Consider the following 20263-nt stretch of genomic DNA (forward strand, 5'->3'; position numbering starts at 1 on the left):
ATTACCAAATACCTAGGTGTTTGGTCATGTAACATGCATTGAAGTGGCAATTACTGTAGGGTTTTTAGGGAATTGAGCATTTAAATTTAATTTTATTTATCCATTCAAGTAGGGCAGTAAATAGGAGTTGAACCCTGGAAGCTGTGCCAAAAAAGAGGTAGGTAGAGGGCAAAGAGTTGGTTATCTTCATTGCCTGTGGTCTCCCATGCTTTGTTCTGCACAGTGTCTCTATGTGGAGGCAGCCATCTTGGTAGAGGCAGGGTTTTGCTTCCTCTTGTCAGAACTTCTAACAAGGGGAAAAATTGATCAGCACAGCAATGGCATCATCAAATCTCACTCTGGCTGAGGACACATGGGCAATTTTCTAGCAGCGATTACCCCCTATTTTGTTACAGAAATTTGTCACTGGAATTACTAACAATGAAATGTTAAAGTGATTCGTCTCAGATCAGCAGCAAAATCACTAGTAACATTCGCTTTTAATGCTCTTCTATAAAACGTTGCAGCATTTGCTATGCTTAGCTACAAACTACTCCCAGAGCAAAACCCAATCCTGTTTCAAATCCCCAGCAAATGTAGCGATTAAGTCACTAGCTACAAATTGCTGGTAATCGCTGCCATTAGTGATCTGTAGCAGCAATTCATCTTTGCTGTCAGAGGAAACATTTTCTTGTATCTCACACCGCATATATACACCTAATAGGCACTCTCACATATTGGGAAGGGCACTGCTGACTTTCCAGAGAAAGGGTACATCTTTCAGGGTACTTAGGTGCAATAAACATTTCAAAGGGCTTGTGTTTTTCTATGCTGAACAAAGGCAGGTCACCACTGGAATACATAGAAAACAATTGTTTTCTAAGTGCCTTGCTCACACCGCAAAGCTGTGACGCTTCAAATAAAGTTGGGAAAAGAGACAAAGTAGTGCCGTGTACTGAAACAAGCATCGCACTGCTCCCCTGCGAAGCCAGCACTGACACTAGTTTGAACATAGCCTAAAGCCGGGCATAGACAGGTCGAAATTTGGCTGTTCCCTGTTGAACCGGACGAATTTTAATTTGTTTATGGCTGCTCTTCCTCAACAAAAGTCGATCTAATGGGAACATTGGAAAAATTTTCCAGGTGTATTCTGACAGCGGAGAGTCCCTATTGTCAATATGTATTGACTCAGTCGGGAGGATTCCTTTATCCATTTTGCTTCTGTGGAAGAAGGAATCCTTTCATTTTTTTTTCTATCAGCCTGCTGCCTGATTAAAAAAAAAAAACAAATAAATTATTTATGGCCAGCTTTAATGTTTCCTATAGAATGCCATCTCTTCAGTTTTTTTTAGTTCAAGTCCAGTTGAACAACATACAGTGGGGATCGAAAGTTTGGGCACCCCAGCTAAAAATTTGTATTAATGTGCATAAAGAAGCCAAGGAAGTTGGAAAAATCTCCAAAAGGCATCAAATTACAGATTAGACATTCTTGTAATATGTCAATAAAAGTTAGATTTTATTTCCATCATTTACACTTTCAAAATAACAGAACACAAAAAAATGGCGTCTTCAAAAGTTTGGGCACCCTACAGAATTTATAGCATGCACTGCCCCTTTGCCAAGCTGAGACCTGCCAGTGTCATGGATTGTTCTCAATCATCGTCTGGGAAGACCAGGTGATGTCAATCTCAAAGGTTTTAAATGCCCAGACTCATCTGACCTTGCCCCAACAATCAGCACCATGGGTTCTTCTAAGCAGTTGTCTAGAAAACTGAAACTGAAAATAGTTGACACTCACAAAGCTGGAGAAGGCTATAAGAAGATAGCAAAGCGTTTTCAGATGTCAATATCCTCTGTTCGGAATGTAATTAAGAAATGGCAGTCATCAGGAACAGTGGAAGTTAAAGCAACATCTGGAAGACCAAGAAAAATATCAGACAGAACAGCTCGCAGGATTGTGAGAAAAACAATTCAAAACCCACGTTTGATTGCACGATCCCTCCAGAAAGATCTGGCAGACACTGGAGTTGTGGTACACTATTCCACTATAAAGAGATACTTGTACAAATATGGTCTTCATGGAAGAGTCATCAGAAGAAAACCTCTTCTACGTCCTCACCACAAAAATCATCGTTTGAACTTTGCAAATGAACATATAGACAAGCCTGATGCATTTTGGAAACAAGTTCTGTGGACCGATGAGGTTAAAATTGAACTTTTTGGCCGGAATGAGCAAAGGTACGTTTGGAGAAGAAGGGGCACAGAATTTAATGAAAACAACCTCTGTCCAACTGTTAAGCATGGGGTTGGATCAATCATGCTTTGGGGTTGTGTTGCAGCCAGTGGCACAGGGAACATCTCACGAGTAGAAGGAAAAATGGATTCAATAAAATTTCAGCAAATTTTGGATGGTAACTTGATGCCATCTGTGAAAAAGCTGAAGTTAAAGAGAGGATAGAGGATGGCTTCTACAAATGGATAATGATCCTAAACACACCTCGAAATCCACGGGGGATTACATCAAGAGGCGTAAACTGAAGGTTTTGCCATGGCCTTCACAATCTCCTGACCTCAACATAATTGAAAATCTATGGATAGACCTTAAAAGAGCAGTGCGTGACAGACAGCCCAGAAATCTCAAAGAACTGGAAGACTTTTGTAAGGAAGAATGGGCAAAGATACCTCAAACAAGAATTGAAAGACTCTTGGCTGGCTACAAAAAGCGTTTACAAGCTGTGATACTTGCCAAACTTTTGCAGACGCCATTTTTTTGTTTTCTGTTATTTTGAAAGTGTAAATGATGGAAATAAAATCTAACTTTGTTGACATATTATAAGAATGTCTAATCTGTAATTTGATGCCTGTTGGAGATTTTTCCATCTTTCCTTGGCTTCTTTATGCACATTAATACACATTTTTAGCTGGGGTGCCCAAACTTTCGATCCCCACTGTAGCTATAATAATAAAACACAAACCGTAGTACAGTAATGTATGTAGTAAGTTCATTAGTCTGCCCCCTCTAAACTTCTGAAAACTGATTGGTTGACTCCAGTTACTATGCTACATTTTTGACTGGTTGTCACAAATTAGTGTGTCATAACTTTTTGTAGTATTCCATTAAATAAGCTAATTACTGTGCTGTGGAAATTCTGACACAAGGGGAGAAAAAGGAGACTGTTTTTAAAGCACATTGATTTTTGTAAGAAGTAAGGTAAGAGTTTAGAAAATGGCATCGGCATACTGCACTTCATTAGATAATATTCACTTGCCTCCCTACTTCCAGTGTCTTCACTGGTAAATAACAGCAGCCTGGTGGCTGGTAAAGTCAGGGATCTTATTGTGACAAGTACTGAATGATTCAATACCTTGCAGGATAAACCTCGCAACCACCTGGGTACTGTTAATTTGATACTACACTCATGGTATTGATGTTAAACCCTAACAGCTTCCAAATGAGATATAGTTTGAGCCTGGATTCACACTATAGTGGTGCGGGAAATCGCATGTGTTTCGGACAGGAATCTGCATTCCTGTTCAGATCACATGCAATTTTTTTGTAGTGCAGTTTGAGCCTATTTATTTTGTATGAGCTCAGTTTGCACCGCACTCACACGAAAATGGTACAGGCATCTTTTTTTTTTTTTTTTTTTTTTTTTTTTGCTGCACTGGAATTGGATCAAATAGGTGTTCACACCCATGAAATTCAATTTTTGCAGTAACATTGCATTTTGCAACCTGTTTTGGGGTGTCATTATTTTAACATTGACACCCATGACAGATCGCATGAATGTAGTACGTTTTCAATGCGGTGCAGGAAACATTCAGGATTTGCTGTGTTTCCCGCATTGCATATATGTGAACTGGGGCTTAAAGTCTAAAATGCATGCCAAGTAAGTGCCAGAATGTAAATCGACAGCCATGCTTCTAGCTCACAGCCACATCCTAGGGGCTCATTTACACTGCATAATATGTGTGCATTGTGAACGCATGCTGTTTTGCACTACTTTGTTAAAACGCATTACAGTGCGTGCCTTTCTCCCCCCCCCCCACCTCCCCAACTGTATGTAATTTTTATGCACCGTAGTATTCTGTGATACATTACAATACACTGGAGCATGCTGCACAAAAGTGCAGCTATTTCTTTTTTTTAGCACACACCAACGCAGTGCGTTAATGTGAACTGAAGCCATAGGGCATAAGGCAAATTGACTTGTTCTTGCATTGGGAATGCATTGGACAACACTGCCCATTTCAGCTGGTGTGAATGTACCTTTCCCTCAGCCCTCTTACACTTTTTTGCCATTCCCAAAGCACACAGCCTGTGATGTCTCTGTGGCTGTGCTTTGTGCCTGGGGGGTGGATCTATTTGGGGGCCCATTGTAAATCTCACCTCCCCTCCATGTGGTGCTATGTAGCTGAGCATATTTGGCGTAGAATGTGCTACATAATGGTAGGCCAAAAGCTATAGACGAGATTTTGAAATGTGTCCATCAGAGAGCAACCCTCTGTTTATGGAATGGCTTTTCTTTCAGCATATTAAATCCAGTTCACTGCCAGGGAGATCACTAGGGCAGCCCCCTGTCTGTACTGTGTCAGACTATACAAATAAAACACACCACCAGCATATTAACAGAAGTATATTATGATATTATGTTTTGTTTGAAATCTTATTGCACATAAAATTGCACAGAGCTATTGATGAAAAGGCTAAGAGTTGGAATAATGTGATAAGGGGACATTAAAATGTTTTTATGAACTTTTTATGGAACATTTTTGGAAATAATTTAATCCATTGGTGTTTCTGGAAGTAACACTTTTTACATGCTGGATGAAGGCATCCTGTGTGACTCCGAAGCGTTGCACTATGTCTATTGTGATGTGATCATTCTACAATAAAACTTTCGGACTGTACTATATGATCCGTGGTGTGCTGACAAAGATGGCCATTGACCTGTGATGCCTCCAGGCTCCAGCTGGTTGTTGCTGCAGCACCCGTTACTTCTAAGCCTAATCCAGGAACATGTGCAATGAGAATATTGACGTTACTGGATGTAAGGTCACAATTGTTACAATGGGTTCCCGTTGGCCTCCTTTTTCTCTCCCTTTAGGCTTCATGTACATTGGGCGTTTTAATAACGCTGGTAACGTTAGCTGTGTAAAGTCCCGTTAAAAACATGACTTTTTCAGGGTTTTTTTTTTTTTGCATTAGCGTTTAGCTGCATTTTTCCGCATTTGTGTTTGTTTTTTTGTTTTTTTTTACAACAAAAAATTTTTTTTTTGGTCAAAAAATGTACAAAAAACTCAGGTTTGCAGCGTTTTACCGCATTTTTCAGAGTTAGAGCGTTTTTACAACTAAAAATCTCTTTTAGAAACCCACTAGTCCTGGGTTTTTTTTTCCAGCCAAAAAAGTCCTTGCCAAAAAACGTTGATTACAGTCTGTGTGCATGGACACCAAGGATAACATGTTGGGGGGTTTACTGGCTGTAGGAAAAAATGTCAAAAGCCAAAAACAGCAGCTGTAAAATTGTCCAGTGTGCATGAGGACTAAATTTTGTTTCTAAAGAATAAAAGTTTACATATTATGCCAAAGAAAAAAAACAGCATGTTATAAAAAATTGGCGTTTTATATAATTATCAAGTGTATGTCTATGCCGACTTTTAAAATATGCAGTACATGTTTGTAAAATATGCACATTTCTCTATGTTTTAAACTTTTGAAGATCGTGCAAGTACAGAAAATTATCTTTTGATCTGCCAGAAATCCATTCACCTCATAAAGCAGATCTTAACCCATTTTTTTAAAGTTATCCCCATCACAATGCCCACCCATAATGCATGACTAAATGGATATTATATTTTTTTTTTTTCAGTATTTGAAAGTACCTTTTTTTTTTTTTTTTTTTTTTTTAATTTTTTGAAGCACTCCTGGTCCAGACCACTTAGATTATGTCAATAGCCTATCCCATGGACTCCTGGGATATTGGCATCAGCGATCCCAGGAGTCTTTGGGCATCCTAAGCAGTTAATATTGCGGTATTACTGCATATGAGTGAGACTGGGAGGTGCATGCTGGGTAGACAACTGCACCGAAATCCTGGAAATGCATAGGGGCAAGCTTCAGGTGCCCATATCTGCAGTGACTGCTGCCAGAATACCGAAAGGAGATGTATAATACAGATTTTGCAGGTGCATACTATGTGTATGGGTATAGGAAAATCCAAATTAGATGATGCAAGTCACAATAATCACAAGGATGCTTTTATTTCAAATTGGGATAGGAGATTGTAGCTCCTATTTAATTTCCTATTGTGGAGTGTTGTCAGCACTTCTGTTGACTTTTGCTAAACTATTCAACCACTATAAATGTCTTGTTATCCAAAGCATAGGGACTGGAATACTTTTTTTTTGTGATAAGAACAGGAAGGGCTAAATATTTCCTGAGATAAACACAGTGTGCACAGCATGTCTCTGAATTTCTAGTCCACTAATATTATACATTTTTTCTTTCAGTGGTATATTTAACAGACCAAAAAGGAGCAAATAAGAGAAGTTTATTGCTAGGGTTTACATACCCTTGGGTTAACTGCTTGTTCCTGTCTGGGGGCAGGAAAAGCACTTTTACTTACCCGATCCTACACTTCCCTAGCAGAAACTACTCCCCAGTGCTCTGGCAGTGGACTGTCCCTCTGTGTTCTCACGACCAGTCCAGCGGCAAGGAGGGGCCTGCGGAAGCAGGGGGTCAGGTAAATAAAACTGTTGTATCCAGTTCCCCTAAACATAAATGAGCAATGAACCTTTGCAATGCAAGGGCAGCCCCACCTGAAGGGGGAACTTTAGGTTTCCCTGTAGTACAGATTTAACATACTGTGAATGTTTATCATTGAATCCTGCTACATGATTTGATTAGATAACAACTAGCGCCCACAGCATCAGCATTCCGGAATCCAGACTGCAATTTTTTTTTAACTCACAGCCTATTGATCCCCTGAGATAAAACTATGTTTATAGATGTCTGCAATTCATATAAACTTGCAGGATATGTGTATGTAGGTTAATATGACTGTAAAAGGGAGAAGAGCAATGTGTTGAGGAAAAACCTTCAGCCATCAAAAGGTTTCCTAATGGCTCATTACTACCTGTACTTTGTGGTCAGGTTAACTACTTAAGTAAGTTGTTGGTATGCAAAAGTGCATCTATAAAAAATACATATTGCACAACTAGATGAAGGGTGGATTTCATGGTTTGAATAATGACTTAATCACTTGAAGTGCTATTACCATTTTGTTTTAAAGGATGCAGGCTTCAGAGCTGCCCGCTTCATCTTGGCTTCTCTAGCTGTTGAGTCAGTGCCCCACAACAAGTGTGCAGTCAGTGGAGTCTGCCGTTAGAACATATGCCTGTATCATTTTTCTGGGCAAATTACCTCCTAGGTCAGTCTTTCCCAACCCTTTTGCCCCAGAGGAACCTTTGAAATAAATTTCAGGTGTTAAGGGATTTCTGCAAAAACCAATTGACAGTCACAGAGAAAAATGCCCCTTACATTGCTGGTCACTTGGTGGTGGTCAGGATGGCACCCTTTAGGCTCCGTAGGACCTGTAACGGGTCATTTTTAAGAGGTAGTTGAGCGGAGGTTTGTAGGTATAATCACTTGCCCGTCAACCCATAGGGCAGCTTCGCTGGGCAAAATCATGTAAATATACGTGATTTCGCATTTCTGGGTAGGGGGTGCACACACCGCCCTACCAGCACTGATATTTGCTGCTGAGGATGTCAATCAGCAGATTTTCGGCCGGGACTTGGTGATCGTTAGCGAAGCTGAGAGGGGAGAGATCTGTGTGTGAACAACACAGATCTCTCTCCTGTCAGCATGGACATGCTGCTTTCTATCTCTCTGCTGTGCAACACACAACACAGTAAAATACAACACAGTACACAATAAAATCACTCCCTGACACACAGTTAACCCTTTGATCGCCCCAGATGTTAACTTCTTCCTGCCCAGTGTGATTAGTACAGTGTCAGTGCTTTTTATTAGCACTGATCACTGTATTAGTGTCACTGGAGATGTCAGTGGCAATCAGTTCCCACCCAGTGTCAGAATGCCCACTGCAGTTCCGCTATAAGTCGCTGATCGCCGCCTTTACTAGTATAAAAAAAAAAAATACCAGTATATGTACCGCCATTTGTAGACTCTATAACTTTCACGTAAACCAATTAATGTACACTTTTTTTTTTTTAGCAAAGACATGTAGCAGAATACATTTTGGCCTAAATTTATGCCAAAATTTTATTTTTTTTAATTTTGTTATTGGATACTTTTTATAGCAAAAAGTCAAAATATAGTTTTTTGGTTTTTTTTCAAAATTGTCAGATTTTTTTTGTTTATAGCGCAAAAAAGAAAAAACTCAGAGTTGATCAAATACCACTGTAAGAAAGCTCTATTTGCGGGGGAAAAAATGACTTAAATTTCATTTATGTACAGTGCTGCATGACCGCGCAAATTGTCAGTTAAAATAATGCAGCGCCGTATCACAAAAAAATGGCCTGGTCAGGAAGGGGGGTAAATCTTCTGAAGGGCAAGTGGTTAAAGAGGCCACCTCCAAAATGCTTGTTTCTTTTTTTTTTTTGTTCCCAAAAGGGATTTTACACTGCAATACAGCATCGCAATCATGTGCCCAAGAGTTGACACGTGGTTACAGCAAGGTCCCACTGACTTCAATAGGAGCCCTGCCAAAGGCAACATGCAGAGACAATGTGGACATACATGAGAGGCCACAATGTAAGGTTATAGGTAGGTGCTTTGAGGGCAGTAAAATGCAGATCAACCATCTGTTTTTACTGCCTCTTTGCTGGCAGTGTGAACAAGGCCATACACACAGCTAAAAGGGTCATTGGTATCATGCAGCATCAAATGGGAGTTCAGTCAGCTAAAACTCAGCCCTGGATCCTGCATCTTTAATAACTTATAAGCAATAGGCACTCCTAATATTTGAATTCCCACAAGTCCCTGTAGATATACATTAGTTCATGCCTATGATTTTCTTTTTATAGTGTTTATTATACTTTTAAATAAGTTACTCACTAGAACCCTTGTTGCCTTGAGCAGGTGCGGCACCTGTTACCTATGCAGAAGCTGGCAGATCATATTAAATTACCTCCGCCTTGTTGCTAATCACGAGCTTGTGTATTCCAATTACACTATATTTAAAAGTGTTTGTCATAACCACTGAAAAAGCATTGTACTGTAAGAAAGCTTTGGAATATGAATGTGTTGAAAAGTATAAATCCACATATGGCCTGTGATTTTTTTTTAGCGTGTCCCCAATGTTCTGAAAGGCATCCTTTTGATGGCAGTTTGCTGCTCATAGAGGGAAAAGCACCAAAGATCCAGTATGAACCATTTACTTAGTACAGTAATGCTACAGAGTAATCTGTACCATAGATTATAGTATTAGTGCTCATGGGCCTTTTTAGATGGCAAGTTTGGAAATTCCTGTAAATTTTCCTAATAGATTTTCCCTTTTGCAGTTTTAGGAACATGATCATTTTAAGTTTGATGAAGAAATAGTGATTTTCCTGGAAAAGTGCTGACTCGCACAGATGGCCTGTTACGTGAAATACTGGAACAGTAATCACACATGATGCACAACTGTAATACAGATAGGTAGCATCCTCCATGCCTGCTTGGTTAAAAAAAAAACCCAATAACATATAGTAATTGCAGGAAACCGGCATTATGCTGAGCTCCACAGAGATATTTACTGTAAGTCTCATGTACACTGAACGTCAAAAACGCTGCTTTTAGGTGCATCTGGCATCTCTTTTTTTTTTTTTCTCCTGCTTCCAAATACCACCCATGTTAGCCTATGTTTCCATGCACAAATAGACATTTAGGGGCAGAAAACCCACCCACTGCCAGTGCATCCAGGAGCAGCAGCGTTTTGTCAGAAAAAACACTAGATGCATGCAAACACGTCTAAACTCACGTTAACACTAGAATCATCAAGCACTTAAACACAAATTCATTTCATTGGCCAGAATAATAATTTATTCTGGCCGTTGAAATGAAATAACGCACAAGCACTTTATGCACCTAGATGCGTTTACACACATCAAGTGGTTTTTCTTCCGAAACGTTGCTACCCAGAGGGAAAGGCATTTAGGAGAACCTGACAAATGCCCGTTGTACATGGGGCCTTACACATATGAAGTGCACATATGAACTGTATTATCTGCCAAAAGATCTGTCAGCCACTTTTTTTTTTTATAATATATATACACCTCTGCCCGACAGTGCTACCTAGTGACCCAACTTGTCACCTCCCCTCCTGCAGCTTGCTGATTGATTGGACATTGAAGGAGAAGCAACGCATCCATAAATCCCCAACTCTGCTCACTCTGCTCTCTCCTCCTGTCAGCACAGGTGCATGTAGGACAATCTAACTAGCTCCTAGTTAGATTCTAGTACAAGTATTGCATGTTCCTCTCTCAGCTTGAGATGTGCCAAGGATAACACTCAAGTACTTTCCAGTTCTATATAAAAATTCCAGTTCTATATAAAATACTTTTTTTTTAAAAAAAGGAACTAACCATTAAATATGTGTGGACAGGAGGAGCGGGAGGGATTCAGTAGTTCAGCAAACAACATGATCAGGGCTGACATCAAGAAAAGTGATGTGTGGTTTCAGTCGACAACAGGAATTCTAAGCTGAGTGCATTTGCGGTAGATCAAAAGGCATTTTTCTGTACTTGCAGAATCTTTAAATGGATACAAGAGGAAATGTGTATGTATTGCAGAAATGTACTGTATGTTTTTTTGTTTTTTACAAAAAAAAACTTTTGCAAACTCCAAGCAGGCTTTCACGTCTTTTGCACTGAGGAGAGGCTTCTGTCTAGCCACTCTGCCATAAAGCCCAGGCTGGTGGAGGGTTGCAGTGATGGTTGACCTTCTGGAACTTTGTCCCATCTCCACCTAGGATCTCTGGAGCTCAATCAGAGTGATCATCAGGTTCTTGGTCACTTCTCTTACTAATTCCCTTCTCCCCCGATTGATCTGTTTGGCAGGACGACCAGCTCTTGGAAGAGTCCTGGTTGTGCCAAACTTCTTCCATTTGAGAATTATGAAGGCCACTGTATATATCATACACACATTTTTTTTTTTTTTAGTGTAGCCTTCCCCAGATCTCTGTCAGCTGTGAGGCCTATTATAGAGAGGTGTCTGCCTTTCTAAATCATATCCAGTTATTTAATTTACCACAGGTGGACGCCAGTCAAGGTGTAGAAACATCTCAGCAATGATCAAGAGAAATCACAAGGCACCTCGGTTAAATTCCAAGCGGTTGATTTACTAAAGATAAATAAACTGTGCGCATTTCAAAGTGTATAGAAGTACCTGAAATAAAATAAATAAATAAGTGCAATTGCACTCTGCAAGTGCAATTGCTCCAGAGCCTAGTAAATGGGGTAAAGTTTCACTTTGCAAAGAATACCCAATCACATGGAAGGAAAATAAAAAAGCATTCTTGCTTACACATGATTGGATGATGGAAGTCAGCAGAACTTCTACTCATTTATTAAGCTGTGAAGCAACTGCACTGTGCAAAGTGCACAGTCTATTTGCCTTTAGTAAATCAACCCCTACGTGTTGTTGCAAAGGCTCTAAATATTTACGCCAATGTGATATTTCAGTTTTTATATTTAACAAATTCATGGACATTTCTAAAATTCTGTTTTCACTTTGTCATTTTGGCATACTGAGTGTAGATTAATGAGAAAAAAAATGATTTAAACAATTGTAGTATCAGGCTGTAACATACCAAAATTGAATAAATGAAGGGGGTCTGAATGCACTGTACATTTATTTCAACTGTGTATTTGGCTGTGTGACTGGTGGTGAACTTTAATAGAGCAACTGTCAACCTAAACCTGAATCAAAAAACAGTCTGTGTGCTGTCCTCTTAGGCCAGTGGTCTCCAAACTGTGTCCCGGAGCCAGATGCAGCCCTTTGCTTGTCTTTATCCGGCTCTTGGAGCACTATTCATCCCACAGATAGGAGACACTATTCTACCCACTAAAACCCATCAATGGGCATAATTCCTGCCACTGACACCAACAATGGGGCACTATCCCCCCCCCCCTCCCCAGTACCAAAGATGGGACACTGTTTACTTCTGCTGATGCAAGAAAGCAATTCTATTCCCGCTGGCCACAGTCCGGCCCCCCTAAAATCTGAAGGAAAGTAAACTGGCCCTTTGCTTAGAAAGTTTGGAGACCCCTGTTTTAGGCCAGTTATTGTGTGTTTTTTCTATAGAACAGTGGATGCTATGCACAAATAACATTGATTGCTGTGGATCCTGTTCACTTCACTGCACTGTGGAGCATTCTGTTTTTAAAAGATAATGGATATAGGGTTGTCGGGTGCCATATTGTGCATTTTCATACTGTGCTCCATGTAGACCCCAACTTAAAGTAAAACTAAAGGTCAATTTTTTTGGGGGGGGGTGGATGGATTAGATTGAACACTTGGACTGATGGATTAGAACACCTGTCAGTTTTTATTACTGTCTGTGCTCTCCTTAGGGAGATTCTCCCTCTGTATTTGTTCTGTTTACCATTATTAATGAAAGTGAAAGTAAAAAAATCCCCATATTTTGAGTTGTCCCTAGAAAAGTATTAGAGAGGAATTCTTCCAATGAAAAAACTCATGGGACACAGACGGCAAAAAAAAAAATCTGACGGGTTATAACCCTCCTTTTATTCTATCCAAAATTTTTTAAAAATGCATTTAGCTGCACTTTAAGAGACATGATGCTTTCAAGATCACTAAAAAGAAGGAAATTGATCTTCAGTTAATGTATATATCATGTGATGTAAATGTTAATGGATCACTCAATTATATTGCTTATTACCGTTGCAGCATTTTGCTCCTGTCTTTTTCATCATGGCCCTGAAAGCTCGAGCTCTGTACAGCTTCCAGAGCGAGAACAAAGAGGAAATAGACATCCTGGAGAATGAAGAGCTACGTCTGTTCAGTGATGTTTCGCTAGATGGGTGGCTTCAGGGTACAAATAGCCGCGGTCAGACTGGACTGTTTCCAGCATCATATGTTGAAATAATTAATACGCCCCGTTCTGGATCTGTACAAGTAGACTACCCAACACACCATCAAAACTATCCAGATACTACACATCATGGGAGCTATGATGATGACGAGGAAGATGATGATGACTGGGATGAATGGGATGATGGACAGTCTGTTGCAGAAGAACCTAGTGGTCCAAATGGTGTTCCATACAATCAGCCCCCACGCCACCATTACCCAAGAGCTGAATATGCCCACCGACCACGGCCACAACTAGATCGGCAAGACAGTGTGGCGAGTTCGAAGAGGGGAAGTGTTGTAGGGAGGAACTTAAACAGATTTTCTAGCTTTGTAAGGTCAGGCGTTGAAGCCTTTATACTTGGGGATGTTCCACAGCTGGGCAGAGTGCCCGAAACTCATGGTATTCAAATGGGACCCATGGGTCCACAGTGGCAGCTGGATCGTAATCCATTCAATTGCTCTGTGGAGGAACCCACCAAACAGACAAAGTTCAAAGGAATCAAGAGTTACATTTCCTACAGGTAAGAAACTGTGTTTCTATACAGAGGTATAACATTCTTTAAAAATACAGACAGTGAAGTCTTTGTAGTGTTGGTAAAGATCTGTGTGTACTTAAGGAAAGTGCTCAAACCAGTGTTAAGTCAGAATCAACTATTTATATTCATGCTTTTACTGAACAATGTCTGGAATTTGGAAAAATTACATACTCTGTGTTTTGTCGCGTAACTAAGGAAAAAGCGTGTTATTCGTTTTCAGTAAAAGGGGTCAGGATGTGTCTGTGTACACTAGTGTAATGTATACTAGTATGTACGGTAAACAATGAACTGCAATTTGCTTGTGTGTTATTTATGCCATCAGGTCACTCTGTCATTCAGGAGAGTTAACAAAGGGTGTGGGAGGGTGTGATTCCAAGAAAAACAGCAGAATAGGTTCTCTGTTACCCTGCAGACTCTGTAACAAGCTCCATCTGTTTTTGTTTATTTGGTCAATTGAGCAGCATTACTAGAATATTTTAAAGGATAAGTCCACCCAAAATTAATATTTTGGTTGTAGATGGAGCCTGGTGGGCTTTGTCAGCTCCTTGCTTTTTGTATTTGATCGATACTTCAGTAAAGATACTGGCCATAGTTGACCATCTGCTGTTGTGTTCTGTGTAATATAAATGAAAAAAGACAGACATCTCTGAGATCTCGGACAGTCTCCAAGAGATACAAAGGCTGTCAGGTGGTTGAAAATTTCAGCAGCTACTAAAATTTCAGCAGCTACTAGAAACTTAAAGCTGAACTCCAGGCTCCCCTGTGCTGCTAGACCAGTAACCACAGCCTTTTCTCACCCTTGTTCCAATGGCCTAAGGTCCTCTGATGTCAAAAGATTGAGGGACAGTCCACCACTAGAGCATGGGGGAGCGTTCCCTGCCGGGAGAGCGGATTGTCCCACAAGTAAAAGTGCATCCCCTCTGCAAGCAAGAATTTTTAGGTTTCCTGGTTCTGAGCTTTAAAGGACAAGTATAGTAACATAAAAAATACACCTTGCTCCCTCCTTAGCTCTCTCAGTATACTCCGCTCTGCAATCCACCCCCACCTTTGCATATCCTTACTTACCTCCTCCAATGGCTGTGGCCTTTTCACATTGTCTGCAGTCCAGTCGCTAAAAATTTAGAACCATACTCAATAGATACAGACAAAAAAGACATTAAACTGCAATCCATGAACTTTGTGGGTATCACACAAATTAAAAAAAAAAAAAAAAGAAGTATACAGTCTTTATTCATGTACAATAAACTGATCAAAACTCAATTAGAATACAGCATAGTTGCATCCTGCACCCTAATGTCAAATAGGGTGGTGGCCCTACACTATAAAAAGAGTTCACAATATCACAATTAATGATACACAATGATCATACTATAATTGAGCGATAACAGGGAAGCCACCATCCATTCACATAAAGCTCAACATGTTTTGCGTCGTTACGCTTCTTTGGGAGCAGAAGGTGCACAAATTGGACTGCTACAAATAGCGTCATCAGAAAGGAATATCCCAATGATGGTATACCACAAGAGCCAGCATGACTTCCCGGGAAGCTCCACAAAGCATCAAAAATAAAGCAAGAAGGAATTGTCAACTCTGTCCCAGTATATAAAGACCCCCCTCACAGGTTCCACTCGCTCATTCAAGTATTTCCAAAAGTCCAAGTTAGTTACTCCTTAAGACTCTATCAGGCTGTACCACCACATATGAGGTCCCCCAGCCAAGTCCACTCTTTTATCCTTGGGGGCAACAAGCATCTGCTTTTCCACCCAGCGTTTTCTTGTTCTCATTAGTTTTGTTAAAATTAATACCAAGCTCTCCGTGTCTGTGCACTAACATTTCATAGAATTGAATGTTTCTGGAGTATGGGTACATTCCTTTCAAGTCTATATGATGTTGGTGCAGACAGCCTGCCACAGCCATTGGAATAGGTAAGTGAGGACTTTATGTATCTCTGAACGTATCCTATAAATATCAGTTTAAGGCCCCACGTACACGGGACACTTCTGAACGATGGAAACTGACTGCTGGAAAACGTAGGTTAAAAAACATCTGTATAGCTGCGTTTACATACTGCGATTATGAGCGTTTGCGTTTAGAAGCGTCTTTTAAAGATAACCTCAGGAGACCTTCCAAAATGCCCAGAATGCACTAAAAAACTGTAAAAAATTAACTATTTCAGACATTTTGAGAGAAAAAGAGAGAGGAGAAGCAGAGAGAGCAGTATGTGTTGAGATTAGCTGCCTTTTTCTTTTTTTTCTTTTGTTTTTTTGTGATGTTTGGATGTGTTCCAGCTCATTTCTGTGCAGAAATTATTGCAGCAGTGTCTAACATATTTTCTTTCATGCAAAACCTCAAAGTATGGTGTACCAGGTCCATTTGAGTACCAGGAAAACACTTTGCACTAATTTTTCATGGTGAAAAAAGGCTCTGGACAGCATCTGGAAATGGAAGAGTTAAAAAAAAATTTCAAACGCAAACGCTTATAAAAGCAGTTAGCCACATTTACAAATGTTTGGTGTTTGAAACTCTGATAAAATCTACTCCTGAACGTAAGTTTTCTGCATTCAAAAAAATGACTGTAAACTCAACTGCCTGTAAACGAAGATGTGTACATGGACATATAGGAAAACATTAGGGTGAGTTCAGGGGCTGCTGAAAAAAAACTCTGAACAGCTCGTAAACCTGAGTTTATCAGCTGCAGTGTACATGAGCCCTTAAGTGGACTGACCCTTTTTAAGACAGTCCTATCTTAACACATTTTGTTTGTCTATTTCAATTTGAGTGCTGATTAAAGCAGACCTTGCATGAAAATGTAGGTCCACCTATTAGCTATCCCCCACCCCACCCCTAGTTTAAAAAAAATGCTAGGTTAAAGGCAAAAATTAAAACATTGAAAGAAAAGGTTAACACTTTACACCCCAGGTTGCAGCAGTGTCGCCAAGCAAGGGTGACAACATTCAGCCTTTGCACAAGATGCCAAGTATCCCAAATCCAATGGGAATGTCCTCATGAGCTGTGCAGGAGCACATTCTTTCCTCCTCTTTCAGAGATGTACAGTTTGTGATGGCATACATGAGGTTATAGTAATCTCTTTCAGGGAGATTCAGTTTATGAGGGCATACAGTAATATTCTCAACTGTTATCAGCCTCATGTTTCTAACTTTTTTTTTGTTAAAAGTGATTTTCACAATTTGTAATTTCTTGATTATCTCCTGTCTTTACCTTCTGTTTTTATTTATTTTTTATTGTTAGGCTTACACCAGGGCACACCAACTCTCCAGTTTACCGAAGATACAAGCATTTTGACTGGTTGTACAACCGGCTTCTGCATAAATTTACAGTAATCTCCCTTCCACACTTGCCTGAAAAGCAAGCTACAGGACGCTTTGAAGAGGACTTCATCCAAAAGCGCAAACGTCGTCTGATCCTTTGGATGGATCACATGACCAGTCACCCCGTTCTTTCTCAGTATGATGGTTTTCAGCACTTCTTAACCTGTCAAGATGAGAAGCAATGGAAAGCGGGCAAACGACGGGCAGAGAAAGACGAGATGGTGGGTGCCAGTTTCCTGCTGACTCTGCAGATACCTACTGAACACCAGGACCTGCAGGATGTGGAGGAGCGTGTGGATGCCTTCAAAGCCTTCTCAAAAAAGATGGATGAGAGTGTTATGCAGCTAACCAGTGTGGTGTCTGAACTGGCACGCAAACACATGGGTGGCTTTCGTAAGGAGTTTCAGAAACTTGGAAATGCTCTTCAGGGTCTTAGTTATTCCTTCCAGCTAGACCCGCCGTATGGTACAGAACCACTCGTTGGTGCAATCGCTCACACAGGGCAAACTTATGAAAAGGTAGGGGAGATGTTTGCTGAGCAGCCCAAGAACGATCAGTTTCGATTTCTTGATACCCTGTCTCTGTACCAAGGATTGCTGTCTAACTTTCCAGACATCATCCACCTACAGAAAGGTAAGTTCAGAAAGGTTTTCATACAAGCTATCATAAGATAAAGCGTGCTTCTGCTTTTATAAGAGTGCACTCATTACGTTTTTATTGCTAATGATATATTATTTTGTTTGTACAGTCATCCCTTAATGGACATAAAAACAGATAAAGGAAAGTAAAGCAATCACAAGAGAAACTAATGAGGGTTAGAGAGAAGCCAATGAAATATAATAGAGGTGTTGAAAAGAAATAGCAATTTACTTAAGCACAAACCACAGGAGTCTCTGCAGCTGAATATTCCAAGAATAAACCTATGATATTTCCAACAATTTTAGTACCATAGAACAGGACACCAGTGACAGAATAAATTGAATGTATTAAGTCCTGTACATATACACATTAAAATAGACAACTTGTTTTGACTTTTGTGGATGTAGGGAATGGCATGTGAGGTTTGCAGTTTTGATGTGTATATACTGTACCTGCTGTGCTTACATCTATTTACAGAATATTTGTTTGCTTTGTAAGGTGCATTCATTAGATAGAAAACAATGCTATAAAAGAGCATGAAAAGGCTAGTACAAAAGCAGGACGTGGAAAAAAAAGGAAGTAGCAGCAAATGAGTATGGTGCCGTACAGAACAAATTACTTTATTCTACTATATATTTTTATCAGTTTAAAAGTTGTTGAAAACATGGAAGTCCATAGTTGTTCTGTTATTTAATACTGCCTCATAGATTATCAGTCACATGCAGTGACATGTTAATTGTTTACTTATGGCATCATTTTATGCATCTACTGTTTCCAGTGTAACAAAGAAAGTTTGAATAATTCACATTGGGGAACAATTTCAGATGATAAATACAACTGAGCTATTCACTTTTTTTTCTCTTGCCTAACAATGTCCTTTTGCCAGAAAAGCAAAGTTGGGCTTATAAAGGGAACCTGTGAGAGTATAAATGTTAAAAGAGAAGTGTAGGTTTAAAGAAAAACAAAACAAACATTCATACTCGCCAAATGGCTGCAGCATGGATCTGAGCTGAAGCTGTCCCCTCTACACTGAGAACTGAGCAATCAAAGACAGCTGATTGTTCAGTTCTAGGGTCCACTCTGAGCACGGAGTTGTGACTGTCAGTCACTGCTCTCTGCTCTGCCTCCTTCAGCACTCACTGAGGAGGGGGCAGAAGCGGCTTGCTCAGGCTCTCAGTGGCACGCTGAGAGGCTGAAACAGCTGCTGGTCGGGCTTCTAGACAGAACCCAACATTATTGTGGGGTTCCCTGCAAAGCCTGGACCATATCTGTGATGTCAGCTGATAGCAGACTTTAGCCTGCTGTCAGCTGAATCTGGGTCACAGAAATGCAGATATAAGTGCACTCCTGTGATCAATACGAGCAGTATGACCAAATGAGCTTTGGCCATACTTCTGTATTAAAGCTGCTATTGCTGATTTGTCTTTAAAGGTACAGGCTCTGGGGTTATTTTATTCTTTACAGCCCAGAGAGGCACTAAGTTAGAATAAATATACAGGATATCAGTTTTTAGACTTTCCTGACTGTATGCCTGTTCTAGGTCAGTTTTTAAATATGTTACTAGTTATAGCTCTTACATTCAGGTGTGCTTTAAATGGTATCTAAACTCAAGAACAATAAAAAAAATACTGTGTTGCAGTATAGATGTGGTGGCTGCGTTACTCTAGGTTCACACCTAAGTGTTTTCTGCAGCGTTTTGCATTTTGCAGAAACGTAGTACAGTCCATTTAACATGATTTCCTATGGGATATGTTCACCCGGTGCGTTTTTGGAAAGGGTCAGGGACTTTTTTGAACGCAAAAAGTTGCTTTTTTGGTTCTAAAGACTTCAATGGCAGCGATTCAGAAAAGCATGTATTGCGTTTTTGCTGCTTTTTGCATTTTAAATCTGCCTAGCAACAAGAAAAAATAAAAACAAATGGAAAAAAAACCCCAGCAAGTGCAAAAACGCAATTCAGAAACGGCGCAATAGCAACCTGTATAGGTGTGAACCTAGGGTTAGGCAACATTCACACCAGAGTTCATGTGCAGCTGTAGATTCAGTAGATTCTTGTACTGTTTGCACACACTGTGTGGGAACAGCTGCAGGTGTCAGCAGCAGTTTACATGCAAATACATACTGACCTCGGAAGCAGCCAGTGTGCGTCCAGAGGCAGCATTTTTGCGTTCTGGCTGCAGGTAACTGGCAAGTTTGTATGTGCGATTGCAGAGACTGTTGCTGCTTTCAGAGGTGACATTTATCCACCCACAAACACCACAATGTACCTACACACAAACTCCCATGTAAATGTAGTCTTCGTTTTCTTTTTCAAGCTTTTCTCCCTTAACCTAGCTATCCTGCCAGGAACACATTTTCTATGCAAGAGTGACAACACTTATGCAAGCCATAGACGGTTTGTTTATCGGTCGATTTTATCAAACAGATATAACAAATTACTTTCAATTGTATATTTAAAACTGAAATTTTTTTTGCTTATTTTGTGTTTCCTTCCTCCCTCTTTCATCAACATGCTAACGATTTAAAAAACAAAACAAAACTTGCAATTTACTTACCTTATTTTCAACCAAGTGCTGTTATCACTAGGGCTCTGTGCTTCTCTATGCAGTGCAGATTAAGGCTGGTTGGAGAGGTTGCACATAGTTTCCTGAAACATTACAGCATCCTATCTCAATACAACT

The 20263-nt window shown here is 40.1% G+C and overlaps 1 protein-coding gene across 1 annotated transcript in view; it reads left to right on the forward strand.

Annotated features, from left to right (window-relative positions):
- The window catches only part of SNX33 (sorting nexin 33), a 41966-nt gene that overhangs the window by 12343 nt on the left and 9360 nt on the right, over positions 1 to 20263 (forward strand). Inside the window, exons 3-4 of the mRNA XM_089671354.1 lie at positions 12896 to 13602; positions 16867 to 17579. Coding sequence (XP_089527480.1) covers positions 12920 to 13602; positions 16867 to 17579 — 1396 coding nt within the window. The 5' untranslated portion in view covers positions 12896 to 12919. The remainder of the gene's footprint in view (positions 1 to 12895; positions 13603 to 16866; positions 17580 to 20263) is intronic.

This window comes from Staurois parvus, unplaced genomic scaffold, assembly GCF_062004578.1.
Source record: "Staurois parvus isolate SC_StPar_1 unplaced genomic scaffold, SC_StPar_1.0 ptg000105l, whole genome shotgun sequence".
NCBI lineage: Eukaryota > Metazoa > Chordata > Amphibia > Anura > Ranidae > Staurois > Staurois parvus.